The 18,038-nt window shown below is 56.3% G+C and overlaps 4 protein-coding genes across 4 annotated transcripts; 1 reads left to right on the forward strand and 3 right to left on the reverse strand.

Moving 5' to 3' along the window:
- Positions 1-1,753: 1,753 nt before the first annotated feature.
- Positions 1,754-5,104, reverse strand: BESB_059540 (uncharacterized protein; the record flags this gene model as incomplete). The annotated part of the gene is made up of 1 exon (XM_029364368.1): positions 1,754-5,104. One exon carries the CDS (start codon positions 5,102-5,104, stop codon positions 1,754-1,756), a length of 3,351 nt encoding a protein of 1,116 aa, XP_029219076.1.
- A 3,746-nt stretch (positions 5,105-8,850) lies between these two features.
- BESB_059550 (uncharacterized protein) lies at positions 8,851-10,455 on the forward strand (the record flags this gene model as incomplete). The annotated part of the gene is made up of 3 exons (XM_029364369.1): positions 8,851-8,957; positions 9,604-9,763; positions 10,210-10,455. The coding sequence occupies 3 exons, from the start codon at positions 8,851-8,853 to the stop codon at positions 10,453-10,455; spliced, it is 513 nt and encodes a 170-aa protein (XP_029219077.1).
- An 847-nt stretch (positions 10,456-11,302) lies between these two features.
- BESB_059560 (histone deacetylase SIR2) lies at positions 11,303-14,898 on the reverse strand (the record flags this gene model as incomplete). Its single annotated transcript, XM_029364370.1, has 7 exons — positions 11,303-11,387; positions 11,804-11,862; positions 12,301-12,492; positions 12,971-13,057; positions 13,494-13,731; positions 14,211-14,297; positions 14,765-14,898. The coding sequence occupies 7 exons, from the start codon at positions 14,896-14,898 to the stop codon at positions 11,303-11,305; spliced, it is 882 nt and encodes a 293-aa protein (XP_029219078.1).
- A 296-nt stretch (positions 14,899-15,194) lies between these two features.
- BESB_059570 (uncharacterized protein) lies at positions 15,195-15,587 on the reverse strand (the record flags this gene model as incomplete). Its single annotated transcript, XM_029364371.1, has 1 exon — positions 15,195-15,587. One exon carries the CDS (start codon positions 15,585-15,587, stop codon positions 15,195-15,197), a length of 393 nt encoding a protein of 130 aa, XP_029219079.1.
- Between the last annotated feature and the right edge of the window lie 2,451 nt (positions 15,588-18,038).

The raw sequence follows: 18,038 nt of genomic DNA on the forward strand, positions 1-18,038 counted from the left end.
GAGACACTTTCCAAACATACACACTTACATATATCTATCTATACCTATCTATATCTATGTATCTATATATTTATCTATGTGTCTACCTATATATAAAGCGTATGCATATATGCTTGTATATTCGGCGAAGCTATGTAGCGCAGCTATATGACCTGTTTGTCGCCGACCCGGAAGGCGTATGCGTTGAGCGAGAGGCGACAGGTGGCGCCCGCACACAGAGGAGAGCCGCTGGCCTCCCTTCGGCAGCGCCGTACCACATTCCCGCCAAGGTTCAAAGAAGCGGTTCACACTGCCCTGGGCTACCTTACGAGCAAATGTATACGGCAGTGCGGGAAACCTACCTTGCAGGCAGCCTACGGCCGTGAGGCCGTAGGCTGCCTGCAAGGTAGGTTATTCTCTGCTGTCTGCATCCATCTGCGATGTTCATAGGGAGCAGTGTGAATTTGATCCTCGCTTGTGCCCCGAAGCCTCACGTATGTGAAGCAGATGCGAAGGAACAGATCCTGCGTCTTTCTCAAGCGAGGAGGAAAGCAACGCGCGCACGAGCGCGAGAGCCAAACGCGGAAACGGCGAGGATCGTACTTCGTCAACCTGGCGTTCCCGTGTCGAAAGTCTGACATGCTTTAAGAAAGGAGGCGCTCCCTCTACAGCTGAATACGATAGAAAAAACACAGGAGTTCTCACACGCACATACTGAGACACACACGAGCGCACCAAAACGACATTTGGAACTGTATGGAAGATCACTTCACATATTGATACGCACTCTCTGGGTGTGCCCACGCGCGACGCTAAATGAGGAGCTAGGAAATAGCAAAAACGCATACCAGCTTACAGGGATGTGCAGCGAAAAAATCCGGTAGAGTGCGCTACTAAGGATCCCTGCGAAGCCGTCGCGGCGGCCTCTCAAACTCGTGGCATTCAGATGCCGAGCGTGAGAGATACAAACTTGCTCCCCCTCCCGCGCTTTCTTTTCCCTTCCGAAGCGCGCCTCTGCGACAGTTCATCATCTTGGTTCGCGTGGATGTTGCATGCCCCGCTTGAAAAAAAGGTCAGTTCCACCTAACTGCGAATTCGCCTTCTTCCTCTAGGCAGCTGCTTCAGTCTGTCCCAGGGGCCTGCCTCTGCATCAGATGCCTTCCTTTGCATCGGATACCTGCCTTCCTCTCGCCTTGTAGACTTGCGTACTCGTCGGAACCCTTTTGTCACTGTGCCGCGTTCTCCTTTCGCGAAGGAGACATCTTTTATAGCACACGTTTGTTCCTGCCCTCGTGGGCTGCGATGCTTCTTTATGAATGTTGTGAGTCTCAAGGGGCGGAATTTCCTTCAGTCTGTCTTTCCCCCTCAAGCGCTGTATCGCCACTTCTTCCGCTTCCGATCTGACACCTGTCTGCTACGTGCCCGCCCGCCAAGTTTTTGCTCTCCCTTTCGAGGCCTTCTTTTTCTCGAATTCCGCTGCGCATCATGCAATCGTCTCGCGGGTCCGCTCACCCCCACCGCACAGGAGCTAGGAGCGATTTTCAGGCGACAGGAAACTCGAACGCAGCTTGACGGCGCTCACGCTGAATTCGGCTTGGCTTCTGGGCGGCCGCAGCTACAAACACGAGCTCTTTTCTCGAGAATCAGGCGTCTCAGTGTACTTCGGTCTTACACGAACCCCCCCCCCCTTCACTCGGCCGTGTCGCCTCGGGAGGTGCTGTCGTTCCTGGATCTGATGCATTTTTTCGAGACGCTCGAAAAGACAGGTTTGATCTCAAACCTCGCACACAAGCCTGCTGCGTGTCCACGCACGCAGGCCGTCCATCAGCAGTTCTTCAGGGATCTGCGATTCCTCGTCGAGCCTTCCGCCGGCTCGCCCGCTGGCGTCCCTACCCCCCGGTCCCCCCCCACCCTCTGCGCAGAGCGAGTCCCGGGGTCGGGCGTCTGCGCCGCCCCAGAGGGCAGGCACCGCGGAGGACGGCAAGTTTTCGCTTCGCGTCTCGAGAGAAGGAACGAAGAGGAAGCAGTCCGTTCCCTCTCCAGGCGTAGAGCGCAGCATGAGCGCTCCCCCAAAGTACCTCATGTACGCGCGACTCAGCAAGAGACCAACTCCGCAGCCCGACGCCCGCACGCGATCCAGACGCTGCTCCAGCGCCTCTTGCTCGGCCTTTGCAGTGCCTATAGAGTTGCTGGGCGCGCCCGGCGAGGGAGGGGCTGCCGCCCCGAGCTCGGTCTGTGCCCCCTCGCTGGAGAGACCCCCAGTCAACAGCGTCGCGGCGTCTTTTATCGCTTGGCCGTCCTTGTTCAAGCAGTTGAAGATGAAGCGCTTTTTGTCTTCGCGAATGCCGACTCCGCGGTCGGAGATGCGTATCCAGACGCCGCCGGAGACAGGCATGACGACGCACTCGACCGGCGCGTCCTCGCGGCCGAGCCGCGCGGCCTGTTCGCGCTCAACCAAGTTGCGCCTCTTCTCATCTTCCTCGCGCTTCTGAATCGTCGCACGCATCGCGTTCTTCAACAGCTCCGCGAGTATGTACCGCAGAATCGGCGAAGGGAAGACGATCGGCGGAGACGCGACGGCTTCCGCGTCGCTGGAGAGGGCGCAGGGAACGCCCGCAGCGGGCGCCGCCGACGCCGAGATGGCATCCCCCCGGTAGGCGTTCGTTTCCTCTCCTTGCTCGACTCGAAGGCGATACGCGTCGGTCTCGAGAGTGAAAACGCGTACGAGAGGCGCTGTCCCCGACACCGCTCGACACAGCGCCTGCGCATCTTGAATCACTGCCTTCAGCTGCACGGCGGGCTGGCAGAAGCGATCCAACACGCCGATGACAGGAGGCAGAGGGGCCTCCTCGCATTCTTCCGCTTCCGGACCACTCGCGGCTGGATGCCCCCCGCCCGTCGGGGCTCGCGCGGCCGCGCGGCCGCCGGGACTTTCCATCGCCAGCGACGTGTGCGCGTAGCGGACTTTCGAGGATCCATAGTCCCCCCCCGCAGGGGGCAGGTCGGGCGCCTGGCGGGGGGACAGGGGCGAGTGGTGCGGGTGCGAACACGTAGAGAAGAAAGGCGACGCAAGGCGGAAGGGAGACTGAGCGTGGGGGGCGTCAGACGCACGCAGTGACGGCGTGCCACGGCTGTGCGCGTGGCGACCGGAGCTCGCAGCCCATCGACTCTGCATTTGGTGGTGCAGGTGGTCAAAGTGGTACAAAAGAATCCCCAGACTCACGTTTCGCACGAGGAAATCTTCGATCGTCTGCTCGAGCTGGCCCTCGTACTGCTGCATAAGAAAGGCGCCCTCCACGCGAATCTTCTCGCCGCCCCTGCCGCCATCTTCTCTGAGCTTCTCCAGATGCTGCCAAGCGTCTTGGAACTGCTGCCGCGCCCCTGCAACCACCAGGGTGACGATGCGCGGATGCAGCGAACGCAGAGCCGGAATCAGCGAAAGGAAGTCCCGGTGGAAGTCGAGGCAGCGAGACATCCTCCTGTGGGATGAGTCGGATGTGGAGAGCCCTATCTCGCAAGCAGAGCCGCCCTCTCGCCCTCCGTAAGGAAGCAAGATCGCATACTGCCGCAGCAGCGTGTCGTGCGCGACCCGAATCATGCCCTCGAGTCGCGAGATCAAACTCCCGTTCTGACTCGCTCCACCGAGCTTCAGTGCAGAGGCCTCTGGATCCACGCCGAGCGGCGCCAACGGGCTATACAAATTTTCCCCCGCCTTCCGCAGGTTTCGAATCGCCCTGCCAGCTTGATCCAGCAGTGCGCCAAGCGCCTGCAGCGTCGCAATCTGCGCGGCCACGCGCGCCCGCAGCTCGTCGAGGAGGAATCCCGCCGCGCGGCACTGCTGCTGAGGAGTTTGCGGGGGCGGCGCCAAGAGAGAAGCGAAGCGCATGCGTCGCTGGGGCAAGCCGCGCTTGGAGTCTTCTGCGACGAGCAGAAGAAGGCGCTCTGTGCTCAGGGCTGTAGAGCTCTCTGTTGGCGACGGCCCCCCACGGGCGCTGGGTGGCGCAGAAAAAGGAGGCGATCCAGACGCTAACGGCGAATTCGCTCCCTCGAACGTGAAAGACATACTTCCACTCTTGGAGAGATCGAACGAAGCAAAGGAACGCCAAGTTGCACGGAACGGCCCTGGGCACTGCTGCGCACCACGCGCCGAGAGCAGCGCTGAATGTGCCTGAGGCTGACGCTGAAAGCGAGACGAGCCTAGAGCAATCGACATCCAGCGGCTCTCTCCTCGAGCAGGGCCCGGATGCGAGCACAGCCTATGGGAGCTGTTGACTCCGCCGTGGTTTGGTTGGTTGAAGCGTTCCGACAGGAAAGAAGAGGCCAACCCCGTAGACGAAGGGACCAGAGCCCCGGAAAACGGATGCGCACAACTGCCCTCTCGCATCACGCCATCCACGTGACGCGCCCGGACGGCCGCAGGGGCGGGCGCGAGATTCTGCGTTTCGACAAAGCAGGGTGTCAACGCTGTAGCTCTTGGCAGAGGTAAGGAAAAGCTTCGAGCGCCCGTTCGCGCAGTGTCGCCTTCTCCTGACAGGCCGGCGACGGGGCGACGAGGTAACGACAGGCTCCGAACTGCAGCAGCCGCCAGTGTACATACACCCTGACGCGGTGTCAAGCGTAAGACCCCTCCAGCCGCGTGCGCCAGCCTAGCTGGGCTGGAAGCGCCACATAACTTTCTCGGGGAGCCAAACCTGCCCCCGCGTCCGCCATCGCCTCTGTGAGACTGCGTGGCCATCATCCCGCATACGTGAGGTCCACCGCTGGCCGTGAGGCCTGAGCAGCTGCGCTCATGGCGCGGCTCGTTCCCGCCAGCGGTCATCTCCACTCGGCGGGCGTTGGCGTCGAAGGCGAGCACACAAGCGGAACGCCGCTCAGAGGAGCTCTGTGCCGCGGAACCGGCGCAGGTCATGGGAGGATCGCCAGTGAAAACTGGGAGCCCGCAGCCACCCCCAGGGACAGAGCCGAGTTGCGACAGACTCCGAGAAAAGAGAGACAACGACGTCGATGCCCCTTTAGTGGACGAGACTGCAGACTCCGCGCCAGAAACCGCCTGCCTAGTCGCATCTTCGCCTCCGCAAGAAAACGGGGAGCGAATCTTGCGGCCAGGATTGAATGACATGACCATAGTGCCACCCTAAAGTGCGAACGTAGTCAATACGCACACAAGGAAAGGAGATTCAAACAGTTGCCTTGAAAGAAAACACAACTTTGCACATGCAAGGGAAGAGTAAAACCGGCGCGGAATACAACGCCGACAAGGACACGCCCACGCGCGCAAACTAATGGATCGCCAGACGCGATATGGCTCTATATACGCTAAGGGCTCCAGCCCAGATTTGACGGGCCAGTACCCTAAAACGTTGACACAAGACAAACGCAGAAATACAGACAATAGCGACGCCTGGATTGAACGAGCGCGGAAACTATACACCGCATAAAATCACCAGCATAACAAAGACGGGCGGCGAGCGACCACGGGTGCAAGCGTACACGAAATCTGCAACAGCAGTGAACGCCTGCAGCGGGAAAGAATATCATAGCGACGCTGAAGCAGTAGTCTGTCTTTTCACAGTCCATCAGGCCCCCTGGCCGCAACTTCAGCCAATACGAAGACGCCATCAAGTTCAGAGATGGCCCGCCTAGCGCACTGCTATGTAGCACACGCCTCGGAGCCAAAAACCGGAGTCTTCAGTCTATACCTACACCGCCAGTAGACTCGCGAAAAAAATATGAATCGAAGGAGGTGCCAAAAGCGGAACCATGAGCGGCAAAGTGACAACGAGCTTCCAGATCATAAATGCCGCTGTGGAATGTCTTATTCATCCCACCAAATAGCCTCGTGTATTCGTTCCGGAAGAGTCTCAGTGGGCGAGGCCGCTGCCAGCCATGCTCGCGCAGAAGGACGCGTTAGTCGAGAAAAACCGTCCGCTGATGCAGCGACAAAAAGTTGTACCGCCAGCGAACTAGCAAGCTTTATAGCTTGCTATGGAGAAGCGAGGGCGAAGGGACCCGTGTAGGAGAGAGGCAACAAGGGGTCGTCCTCCATGGCTGTCCGGTCGTGATTGGGCACAACATGGCGATCAAGGCCGACACTCGGAAAGTATTTCACCTTGCAAAGGAGTATAGGGCAACGAAGCGCTCCCTGCGTCGCGCACGAGCAATCGACATGCCGAGGAAAGTGATGTTCTGGTGGAAAAACGAGGCGTCTGGGGTGCCCAGAAAAACATGGCCGCGACGTACAGCGGCACTTTCGTCCAGCGCCGTTGCCTGAGCTAAAGAAACGGAAGTTCGAACCGTAGAGAGGCTGTAGTAGCCTGGCTGTGCGTGTCGACACGCCGGGCCATGTTTCTGACACTGTTTGACTTGGAAAGTCGAGAACCGGAGTCAGTAACGGTCACTTAGCTATGGCGGCGCTCCTCCCTAGCAGCCCGGGCGTCTCGAAAGCGGTGAATCAAAATAAGAAAATACAGGCAACCCGCTCATTAATTGTCAACTCCAAAACCCATGTGCGGATTTTCCTGGTAAATATCTCAGGGAAGAGAGGCATCGGGCCTACGGAAAAAAAGCGAAAAAAGAACAGCTGTCTATCAGTACCGAAACCTCGCGACATCCCAGCGAACCACGTGTGCCGGGCAATCCATAGAGACGCGTACTGCTGGAGAGCTACACTTGACGGTACGCGATTTCATGAGAAAAGCGGCACTATGGAATTGCATTTCATGCTGGGTTTGAACAGCTTGGGGAGCACAAACACGGTTGTCACTGTGAAAGAGTTGCAGAGAAATGTAGGCCCCTCCAGAGCGGATCGCCACAAAAAGACTAGCGGCGCTGCTTGGCGCCGCCAAGCAGCGCCCTGCGCAACAGTCGCATGTGTGTGCTACACGGACCCAGGTTGTTCGGCTCGAACCGGCAGTCGGCAACGTAACACTTTCCTTATCGAAACAGTTGGTGAAAAAACCAAGAGTGACGAAAGGCAAAGGGGAATACTTCGCGCGGTAGAGCAGCACCCGCCGCTTCTTTAGGATTTGCTTCCCCTGCTTTCTTGCTGCACCGTATCGTCGCCGTGCGTGAACCGAACGACAGGGCCTAGAACAGAGGCTGTCGTGTTCGTACGCGTGTTCTTAGGACTTCGAACCAGCGCACGCATGCTGTACTTGCAAGAAGGGATCTCGATTTGAGAACGCCCATCCGTTCTTGTTGGAAGGTCGAAACCACCGCATGAGAGAACTCGCTCCGCACGAGAGTACAGAATGCAAACACACCGGATGGAGTGCGCACAGAGACGATGTAGTAAAGCTTCGGCTCTATGCTGGTCAAACCACGTTCAGCGAGCAAATACGGATTCATTTCTCGCTATGCCTGGCATCATGAGGCATCGCTTTCCCGGGTGTAGTTCTCACGGTTCGAACTCTTTTTCAGGAGCGATAGGTATCCGTGGGCCACGCAGCGCCAACTGCAGAGGCCAATTCATGGGAAGGTCGGTCACGCATGTTGTTGACTGAGTGTAAAGGGGTGATTTGCCGGTAAGAGTCGGCTACAGCAGAGTCCAGGGGCCACGCTTGCACTGCCGGCACGGTAAACACAGACCTTCGGCGAGCGTACGTCCCGCCTTGAATGCACCACACGGTTTTTTGACTACGACTACGCGGAAGTCGCAGTTGCGCCTAAAAGAGGCGAAAGAACCCCACTAAGATAACCCCTTTCGGTAAGTGCACGAGTCTAGACGACAGGGCCAAGGTAGGTTGTGACGGCCGAAGCCGGTCCATAAAGGAAGAGTGCTCATGATATGTGTCAGGGACAATACAGGAACGCGCAATCCTGAGTGCTGTGCCTTCCCATGACAGCGCTGATCTGTGGCACAACGCTATCTCTGACCAGCTACGGCACACTGCATACCCGTACACCGCGGGGATCCGTATCACTTATTTGTCTTGACTGTCTGTCTGTCTAGTACTGTATGCCGCATCACCACAGTGCAAGTCTTCTCCCCGTGCATCTCAATGTTTCTGCCAACCCGCCGAAGGCTACCTCTTTATGATGGCCTTGAATGGCGTGCTGGTAAGATTCTGCTCGGCTATGCATGGCCCTGCTTCCCACGGTCACATTTCGCAACCCTGCTAACGACACTGCTGAGAGAAGAATGACGAACACGCCATTCCTTACGCCATTTAGCCAAGAATTCGTGGGAGAGTGAGCCGGAGAAGCCGTAGGAGACGTGCTGAGCTAGCGTTGTCAGCATGACCAGGTCTGCAGAAGACTGCTTCATCCGCTCTCTCTGCTGCATCGGTTGTCCCTGGGAGTCCCTCTTCCTCTCGAGGTGGATCCATGAAGGCTTGAAGAACGATTTCTTCGGGTTTGGTAGAAGTCGTCTCCCCGCCCTGTACGAATTTGCATCATCTCGCGCGAATCTGCCAAAATGTGAAGGAACAGTCGGCACTGCTGCTGCCAGCACTGCAGCAAACAGAATGCCCGAGTCGTTAGACTGGCGCACAACTTGCTTCTGTCTCCTTGCGTTTGCAAGATGCTCGCATAGCTCGTGAGTGCGTGAATTTCCATCACCAAACCAGGGACGACATTTCAGAAAGCCAACGGGGGTCAAGCTCGGTGCATCTGCCCGCCGCTTCTCCTTGGAAGCCCCGACTCTTGCGAAAAGCAGCCGTGGAGATACGCAGGGCTGGTCGCCCCGCGCGGCGTGGCCCTGGTTTAGACGGATTCGTCCTGTGATGGATCTTCTGGTGTTTGGGAAAGTGGCTAGCGTTTTGCTTCTCCACGTCTGCGAGCTGAAAGTCCATTTTTGCGTCCTGAATTCACAGTCAGTGATCTGCCTCTTTCACGGGTTTTCCCACTTTGTAATAAACGCATGCAAGCAAAATGTCCATCCTGAGACACGATTCTCGCCCAATCGTGGACGACGCCGAAGGCGCATACCTAACGTTCGACTGCTGCTCCCAGGGAACCATTGTGCTGACTTGGTCCAAGTAAGGATCTCATTTCAAATGCGACTGCATGGATGTCGTGGTTTAGGTGCGGTGGCATGGTCCCCGCGGATGGTTCAGATTTCCGCGTCTGCGAAGGACCTGGAGGTGCAGTCACGAGCTACAGGTTGATTGTATTTATGGTAGATGCACAATGGCCGGGTGCTTTAGATGCAGCATAGTTTAGGGTTGCTTCCGCACCAGTACTCCAATACAGTGCAAATGTCGTTGCGACGGCCCCATGGAAGATCGGCGGCTGTGAAGAATGCTTCTCAAGCGCTGCAACAGCAGCACACAATCATGCCTGAAGGAGAAGACTAACAGCGGCCAAAGAAAGCTGATAGGCTCCTGCTGCATGAGTGTGTCACCGTGAAACTCTGCGGTGCCACTGCGGCATTGTTCACCTGTCAGAAGTGTCTCACGTCGCACAGGCGGGTCATGCTCTTGTACCACATCCATCTCTGCACTAGCGTGCAGATTACTTTCATGGTGTTTTTCCATTGCGTGCACTATCTCTTACGCAACCGCTATCGTGGAGGAGCTATACTGGATGTGCAAGCACATAGACACCCATCTCACCTACCACGATGTGCGTTTGTCGCGGATGCAACATTGCGTTTATTGCTGGTATATGCGTTGCTTTTCACAGGAAAGCTGTTCCACATGCGTTCGTTTACTTTCATCCCCGGAAGCCCGTTGCGAACTTCAAGTTTACCACGAACGGGGGTCGCACGCAGCTGGCGACGAACGTGCAGAAGGATCCGCGAAGATATTATCAAGGCATCTGTGCGTTCCTGAAGACAGTCAAGGTGAGACCAGGTGAAATCTGCGTCTTTAGAGATCTGTGATATGTTTTCATACCAGGCCGCAGCCATATTGCGGAGTGGTGAATCAAGAGGGAAACAGCAGACTCATTTGCACTAGTGTTCGGGCTCGCCGCCGCACAAAAGAAGTCTCCCCGGTAACTCAAATAGCAGCCTTAAGAAGCGCGGACTCTTTCCGGATACTTTCTCGTTCCCACCTGGCGTGCCTGACCCAGCTTTGCGCGGCGTAACGCTGCCACAGGTTCCACTCATCCGAGTTGAGCGACTCTCCATCGCAACCCCGGTTCCGCGTTATCTCTCTCCAGCCCCAAGGCGTCAGTTGCGGCACTTCGCCTGACAGCTGAAAAACGCGCCTTCGCACGGTTTGCCGCGGTCAGCGTGCCATGATCCCATTCGTGCATTGTCGCGTTTGTGTGTGTTGTCTTTGACAGCAATTTGATGGAGAGCTGACTGTCATCGACCAGAATGAGGGGCCGAAGCCAGTCGCCGTAGTCCTTCATATTGCAGGCACCAATGGGGTCGTCAAATGCGAAAAAGGCGTGGCGTATGACATAGGTCAAGTCGATATCGTAGGCGTGGTTCCCCTGGATTCTTCCGAATTTGACTGCAAGACACTGACTTCATCGTTGTTCCGCGAAAAAGCGGAGCGAGTAGGAGCGGCCTTGACAGTGGCGTGATACTGCTTCTCATCGAGAAGCGAGCGGTGCGCGCAGGCAAAGAAGTTCGCGTGGCGTTTTTCCTCACGGTATCTGTACAGCTGGACGAATGTAGTCGTGGCAAAGTCGCCCGCTGCTGCAGCTTTACCGAGCAGGTGTCTCGATCATTCAAGTTTTGCTGCAACGTGGAACCGGTCACTATTTCGTGCGTGCCGCATCTTCAGAGCCAAAGTATTACAGCAGCTCGAGGTGTTTGTATGGACACAGCGCGTTCTTCTCTGTACAGACACGCTCCAACTCTTTTTAAAAACGTGTGCCGCTCTTCCGGTGTGGCGGGCTGGTTGCCAGTCTTAGTGGAAAGCTGGAGAGGCCGCGACGTCGCCTCCACGTTGACTATGTGACGTAGACTCGTTCCTGATAAAGGTAGCGCGAACTGTATGTAATCACCCGTGCCAAGCGACGGGTTTTTTTCTCAGTTGTTCCGTGCGAAGGCACATTCGAGCGCCCCAGACGTTAGATAGAGAAGTTTGTCTGCAGGCCCGTGGCAGTGTACTCGCTGTGAAGGCGTTCTTAGCAAGAAAAGGACGTGATTTTACGGTGAGCACTAGTGTTGCTTCACCGTGTGCTCATGTTCACACGATCCCTTGTGCGGCGACGAGCGCCCAGGAAAAAAGCGATAGCATGGTCGCAGAGCAAACATTCACGCATTGTGAAATTGATGTTCAAAACGGGTCTGCGCTATAAACACTCGCCCACGACCGTATCTCAGACAGGAGAAAATCTCGCCCAAGTAACACGAGATGCGCGCTGTAATCAACATTCCGAGGCGTAGGGGGTGCTTCTTTTTTAGCGACCCTCAGCGGCGCCACTAGATGCTTGACTGCTTGAAGCTTCGAGTGACCGTGCTTCGACCTTCGTTCAGAGCCGCTACAGTTCGACTCAACTGGCTTGCCCTGAACGTGTAAGCAAGACACCGCACCGAGCACGCATATTCGTGAAACAGCCGCTGCTCGCCGTCCATCGGCTATGTACGCCTAACGATGAAGTCACGGCTAGGATCTGCCCGCATGCATGAGTCGATCAAGTTTTCAACCTGTATATCCGCCCGTGATCCTCCACTGGCAGCACTCGCTTATGGATCGATGATCCTCTACGCGTACAATGGCAAACCTGCGCTGAAAATACAGAGGCGAACAACCGTCCGAGCGCACAAGTGTCCTCCGCTGCTGTTGCCAAAAACAAGTAGCGTCCCCCTTCGGCGCGGGAAAAACGGACCTATGCCACACTGGCTAATGTCTGCGATAGCAGAGAAAACAGCGCAAAGTGAGTAGCGCAAGAGGCTGGAGAAAGAGGCAAGGGGGAGACTCACGGGCCGCGAATAAACTTGTCGCTGATGCGGTTTGTGAGTCCGGTTGTCTCCAAGTTGACCTGCGACATCGAGGACCACAGACACACAGTGTGAACACCGAGTCCACGGCATGCGGCTCCTTCTTTCCACGGGGAGTTGAGCCGAACACTCTTCTTCACAGGATTCCAAAAACGGCTGGCGTGGGCGTTCTGAGCGAGTCATCCTAGCTACTGGAAAATAGGCGGTCAACCTTCGCTCTCGGAGTGATGAGAGAGAGAGCGAACGCTCCTTTCGCGTATACTAATGCTGTTGGCTAGGGCTGCGCACCAGGCGGCGTAGACGCCTCTGTAGAGAGAGCTCCAGAACTGAGTGTAGAAGGCAGACTGGGTGTTCACCTCGGTCGCGAATCGCGTCCCTGGGTGCCGAAATCACGTTTTCTTATCATTGACCGCAGGGCTTTGAGCGTCGCGCCCGCTCTCTCGCGGTTCAGAGCCTGCAGGTTGCGCGCTTGAACGTACCTCGACGACTTTGGCGCCTCCACGCATGGCGCGGTACGGCAGATCCGAGGCCGGGCTTACAGAGGCACTCGTGCCCACAACGAGAAGAAGATCGCATTTGTCAACCTCTCGATTCGCGTCGCGCACGGCCTGACTGGGGATGCCTTCTCCAAACAGAATGGCGTCGGGCTTGAAAATGCCTCCGCATGAGCACTGACCACGCACACGACACGAGAAACTCTAGGGGAGCTGACGCGGGGTGGCAGATGGGTTTTAGAAAAAACGACCACCACAACGGAAACTGCCATTGTGCGTTCGTTCGGTTCCTCCTCGCATGAACACCCGGCATCTCCCAACCCCCCTAGCGCAGTCAATACACCAGTTAATTCCGCGACACCATTTGCTTCCGCAACACCGGTTGATTTCGCTACTGCTCGGCATGTGATAGTGATTGTTTGCATTGGTGCACACGTGACGCGCGAGCCCGATGGCGCCTCCGGGATAGGTCAATTGCCTCGAGAGTGACGCGGACCTACAATGCCCTCGTGATGGGACTTGTCCTAGGGGCGCGCACTCCTCTCGTGTTGTTTCGCAGAGGCCCCTTTGTCGGTGCGTAGTCAACTGAAAAGTGACTACCTTCTCCTGCGTGGGGGATGAGTGAGTGTGCGGCTCGACTTGAACTCTCTCTCACCTTTGGGGGCAGGACCTTCATGAAGCTTTCATCCTGGAGCATCGACTTGCAAAGAGGCAGCTTCTTTTTGCAACGTGTGCATGTCGCCTAAACAAAATAGGAGCCCGCGCAGCTGACGAGTGCAGCTAGGCAGTCAAGACACCCTGCTCGCGAGACGCCATACGAGAGCGGTGCCCCGCGCGACCCGCATAACCGCTGCCCCAAGGGAAGACGCGTATGTAGAAGTCTATCTGCCGCTCAAGCCGGTTCCCGCATGCTTGGAATTGTTTCAGACGCGCATCGTCGGAAAAACCTAGGCGTTCCCCCGTGCCCTCTATCCCATCGTAACCTCAAGACAGAGACACACGGAAGCCACTGCGATACACCCGCCTTGGTCGGTTTCTTCTGACACAAGCAAGATGTAGTTCTGCGATCTTAACTTGGGACTGAATGAATTTTGCACCCAGTCTGGTGACGTGGCGGGAGAGAATCTTTTCCACTCGCGCGCCTGCAAAGCCAGCGGCAGACGCGCTTGGGTGCGTACCGAGAGGAGACTGCCGTGGTACTCGATGACGTTTGTGGATCCAGAATCTTGGTGCAGATTGTCAACGTTCTGCGTGACGATGGCTTTCAGGTAGCCCAGTTTTTGCAGATCTGTGAGCGCGACATGGGCACGGTTGGGCTGGGGGTCGTTTGTCAGCATGAAATCGTGCAGAAGCTCCCAAATCTTCTCCGGATGTCTCCAGAAGCCCCAAATGGTCGCGTACACCGCAGGGTCGTACCTGAGTGAAGTCACACGCAAACAATTGCGCTGTCACAGACCGTATTCACGAGTGTGGAGTGATCCACGAGTCAACTCTATCCGCCCAACATCCGTTGCAGGAAAACTGAACCAAGGAAGCCTATCTTTCCGGCTGCGTAGGAGGACAGCCGGGTTTGCGCGCTCCCTAGAACTCCACACTGCGTGCTGATTTGCAAGTCTGTAGACATGCGGTCGAAACCTCATCTGTGGCGACGATGAGGTAAGCAACTCTGTAACCGCCGACGCTACGGCGGAATCTCGAATCATAAGCCTATGCATCCCCGCCAGTCACGTCACCGACAGCCCGTGAAATGAAGCACGCATCAAGGTCCGTGCTTCCCCCCTAACTCGGACGCAAGAGGCACTTCCCGTGAGATATCTCAGATGCTGCACTTTGTTCAAGATACTGAAAAGGCTACAGGGCACATGCGAGCTCAAGACGTCAAGCGGACATCCTACTTCTTCCACAAACCGTCAGAAGGATCGCGAAATGTAGGGATGCCGCTCTCCGCAGAGGCACCTGCGCCAGTGAGCGCCACGACATATCTGGGAGGGGGAAAACACACGCATACACCATTTTCCTAAGCTCTCTCGGCGCCAGCTGCAAACAAAGCACTTCGCCTTTGCGTCATGGATCTTGCTAACAAACTTCGGAAGGGCTCTCCATGGATGTCTAGGACGCTCAACCCCCCCCCCCCCCCCCCCCCCCCGCGCCCCCCCGACCCCCCCACGAATTATACCATTTGCTTCTCCCTCCATGTCGACACTCAAGCAGAAAGGACAGTGGTTCCAACAGGGGCATAAATCTACGATGTAAACTGCGTTCAACCGCCTGTGAGGGTTGCCGTCTGAGTCCACAAAAGTTGCATGCATGGCCGCGGATATCCTCACACGGCGAGGACCTCAATCCGGACCCCTATTACAGAGCAGGTTTGCCCTCTCCGCATTTATAGATGAGGCTCGCCTTCTGCCTGTCTCTACGCTCATCTAAAACGTGGCCTCTGGAGGCTTACTTTGCGCGCCGTATGTCATCGGCGAGGTCCTCGAAAGAGACAAACGCCGTGTCCTTCTTCTTAAAGTAAGTCAGCGTCTGCCCCATGTCGTCTCCCTCAGCATACACGCCGCCTCCCGCGTCTTCATCCGACATGTATCGAGGAACTGGCTGCACACAAACTTGAAGATTAGCGGAGCTTTACCAGCACAGCACGAATCGACGCGGCTCGTACGCTCCAGGATCTTCACGCGGTGTAACCTTGCCGGTATCACGTAGCAGTGAAGACTGGATTCCTTTGAAGTACTCAGTAGGGGGCTACAGTGCATCAAAAACGCGTCGGAAAAGAGGAGAAGCGGCACGTAATCGCACCACCTCCCAAACTATATAACCTCGCCCGGGTTGCTGGCAGGCGACAAGAAAAAAGCGAAATTCCTTTCGGGGGAGGTGGTTCAGCTGGATCCGACAGAACTCTGAGAGGGATTGGGCTTTCGCTGTCTCAAAGAATCTCGGTAAAGAGTGCTGGGCACGCCCTCGGCGCTAGTTGTTTTGGTAAAAGGCTCTGAGGCAGAGGCGGACGGGTCCTTCTTGTCGGAAACCCGCTTGACACCAGGGGTTTTGATAGATGCTGTTTTGTTGGTTGCGAGGTCTCTCAGGAAGAAAATAAACCATGCAACGAACGCAACAGCGTGGAGAAGAATAATCACCGAGACGAAGACGTAGAGGAAAAAGGGCGTAGACCCGAATCGATCAGCGCTAGGACCTTGTGATTCTTTGTCATGTCGCGGCAAGGCTTGCGCCTGGTCACCCTGCAGTACGTCAGTTGGCCGGAGTACAGCACTCATCTTATACGCGCTCACAAACAAATCTATATTTCTTTCTCCGCCTCGCTAGCTACACAAAAAGAGACGAAGCGGACAGAAGAACGTCAGCTGACCTTGTCTTTCGATCCGCTGCGTGCGAGCCAAGAAGCGAAGAACGTTCGCAGTCTGCCTACGGTGTGTACAGAAGTGAAAGACAAGAATAGCAAAAGAAGGCGAAGCAAAATATTCTTCATTTCATGAGGGTTGAAGTATTGTCAGGAAAGAGTCGTCTCGTGTACAGTCAAGGCTCGATGGTCAGCTGTTTGTGATTTGCGCGAACCGCCTCGTTTTGGCTGCATCGAAACAAGGGCATCGCTGTGGTCCCCGAAAACAAGTATTTATTTAAGGAGGTCCACGTTTTTACCAGCTCGTTTCCTTTCTCGTTCGCGCACAGGCCGTCCGGTCGCACTGATGAGGCGATCCTGGTTAATCGCCAGGATGTGTGCCTCGGTGGCTGACTTCGATTCAGCGGAAGGCCAGAATCACGCCTAAGCGGCGACACTGTGGCAGCCAAAGCGCGGGTAGGGCTCGTTCTCACGCCAGATTACTTAGGGTACCTGGCGCGATGTATTACCAAGGCACCCCTGACATCGCAGTGATGCGTGGCATAAACCCTGGTGTGCGATAATCTAACAGTCAGCTAAGCAGGCGCCAGTAACTCTGACGCCGAGCTTCAGCGCCGCTGCAGCAAGACGCAACCGGACGGTACACGGCGGCAACGTGATAAAGTTACCGCCGTGTATCAGCCGATCGCCCCTCACGCCCTCGTGACATTCAACGAGGATCGGAGACGGCATCACTAATGACAGCTTACCATCCGGTGGTGCTGTACGGCTTGCCGCAGGACTACGAAAGTAACGTTTGGCACGGTATGTGCAGCATGATTCGAGATTCCCTCCCCGTCAAGCGCCTCTACGGAGTTTGCGTGGCTCTGCCGTAACGCAGAGGGGGGATGTCTCGTCTCACAGCACAGTCCCTCTTATTTGCAGTCTGCCGAGGCATGTCAGAGACATTTTAGACGGCTGGTGGCTGCCTGATGTGATTCCTTGAATGACTGTGGCGTGCACAGGGGCCAGGTGGCTGTCAGCATATCAGCTAGCGAACAGCGAGTAGGGGAAGAGAAGGAAAAACTGTGTTTCGTGGGACTCATAGGCTGAAGGACGCCGCTCTGCACGGTCCATGTGCTTTGCTGTGCGCGGAACTAGTCTTCCTGTGCCACTGAGGGCAGTCGTGCTGAATGTGGTCGGCGTCTGGCTTTTGCCTGGAGTTTTGGTGGATTCTGTTCTGTATGGTGTTTGCGCAAGCAGAACACTTCGCATTTTCAAATGATGAATGTCATCCACAGCTCCATGTAATTCTCCGTGGGTGGGAGTGCAAGAGGAAACGTCAGAACATTCGTCTCTGCCAGCGACAGCCCCGTTGAACGTCTTTCCTTTCTAACCTTCCGCTGACGCTTGCGCAGCCGACCAGTTCTCTACAGCAACAAAAAAGAAGCGTTTGGTGTTGCTCAGTCCAAGCAGTAACAAGTATCACAGCTCGGCCTTGTCCAACATACATTTCTGTCTCTCCGTTTCGCTATTGTGGATTCGCATACGCTTGCTTACAACGCTCCGAGACCCTCTCGGCTCCGACTCTTCCGAGCATCCGTAACTGATGGCAGTTCAATTCCCCCCATCTAGCTGTATGATGCGCGTAACTGGGCCAGGTTACGTTTGGGATGCGTACCGCTTCCGATGCGTTTCTCCTGCCCGGGCAGAACCGGATACCAGTTGCAAGACACAACCGCGGAGGTGCGAGCTGGTCTCGAGTGGCAAAGCAGTTGACAGCAGTCTGAATTTCGGTTGGCTCTCCACTGTTCAGGCATGCGCTAAAGGTTCGTACGATGTCAGCATAGAGTGAGGGTCGGAACGTTTCCTGTGCGGCTGTATCGCCACCGGCGCGCTCGCCGGCAGGCCTTACTCAACATCCACGGATGTCTCTGTGTAAGGGAGGAATTATGTAGAATTTTTTCACGACCCCCCGCGGCTGCAGGTCGAACGAAAAGCAAACGGCAAACGGGCGTCTGGAGGCACTGCGACTCGACCGGTGTGCTCACGACGACGCGCATACAGCCAACTAACTCATCGGTTATTTGGATCAGGCGCAGCCCGCCAACGGAGGTGGTTTTCCGTGCGCCGGTCACCATGCCCCGCGCCTGACTGCCACGAAACTGGACATTTTTTCCCAGCCAAGAGCGCATATTTGCGGCCCGGAGCCGGAGTGTGCATCTTCGCGATTACAGCCACACACGAGTACCACAATGATATGTGTCGATGGGTGTAGCGTGTGTGAGGGTCCTCTGTGTGCCCGTCTCTATATCGGCTGAATGACGTCGAGCGCCACGCTGGACGCGACGACGTGGTCATCTCCCAGCGCACCAAGCGGGCGGGTGGA

Source organism: Besnoitia besnoiti, chromosome V (assembly GCF_002563875.1).
Source record: "Besnoitia besnoiti strain Bb-Ger1 chromosome V, whole genome shotgun sequence".
NCBI lineage: Eukaryota > Apicomplexa > Conoidasida > Eucoccidiorida > Sarcocystidae > Besnoitia > Besnoitia besnoiti.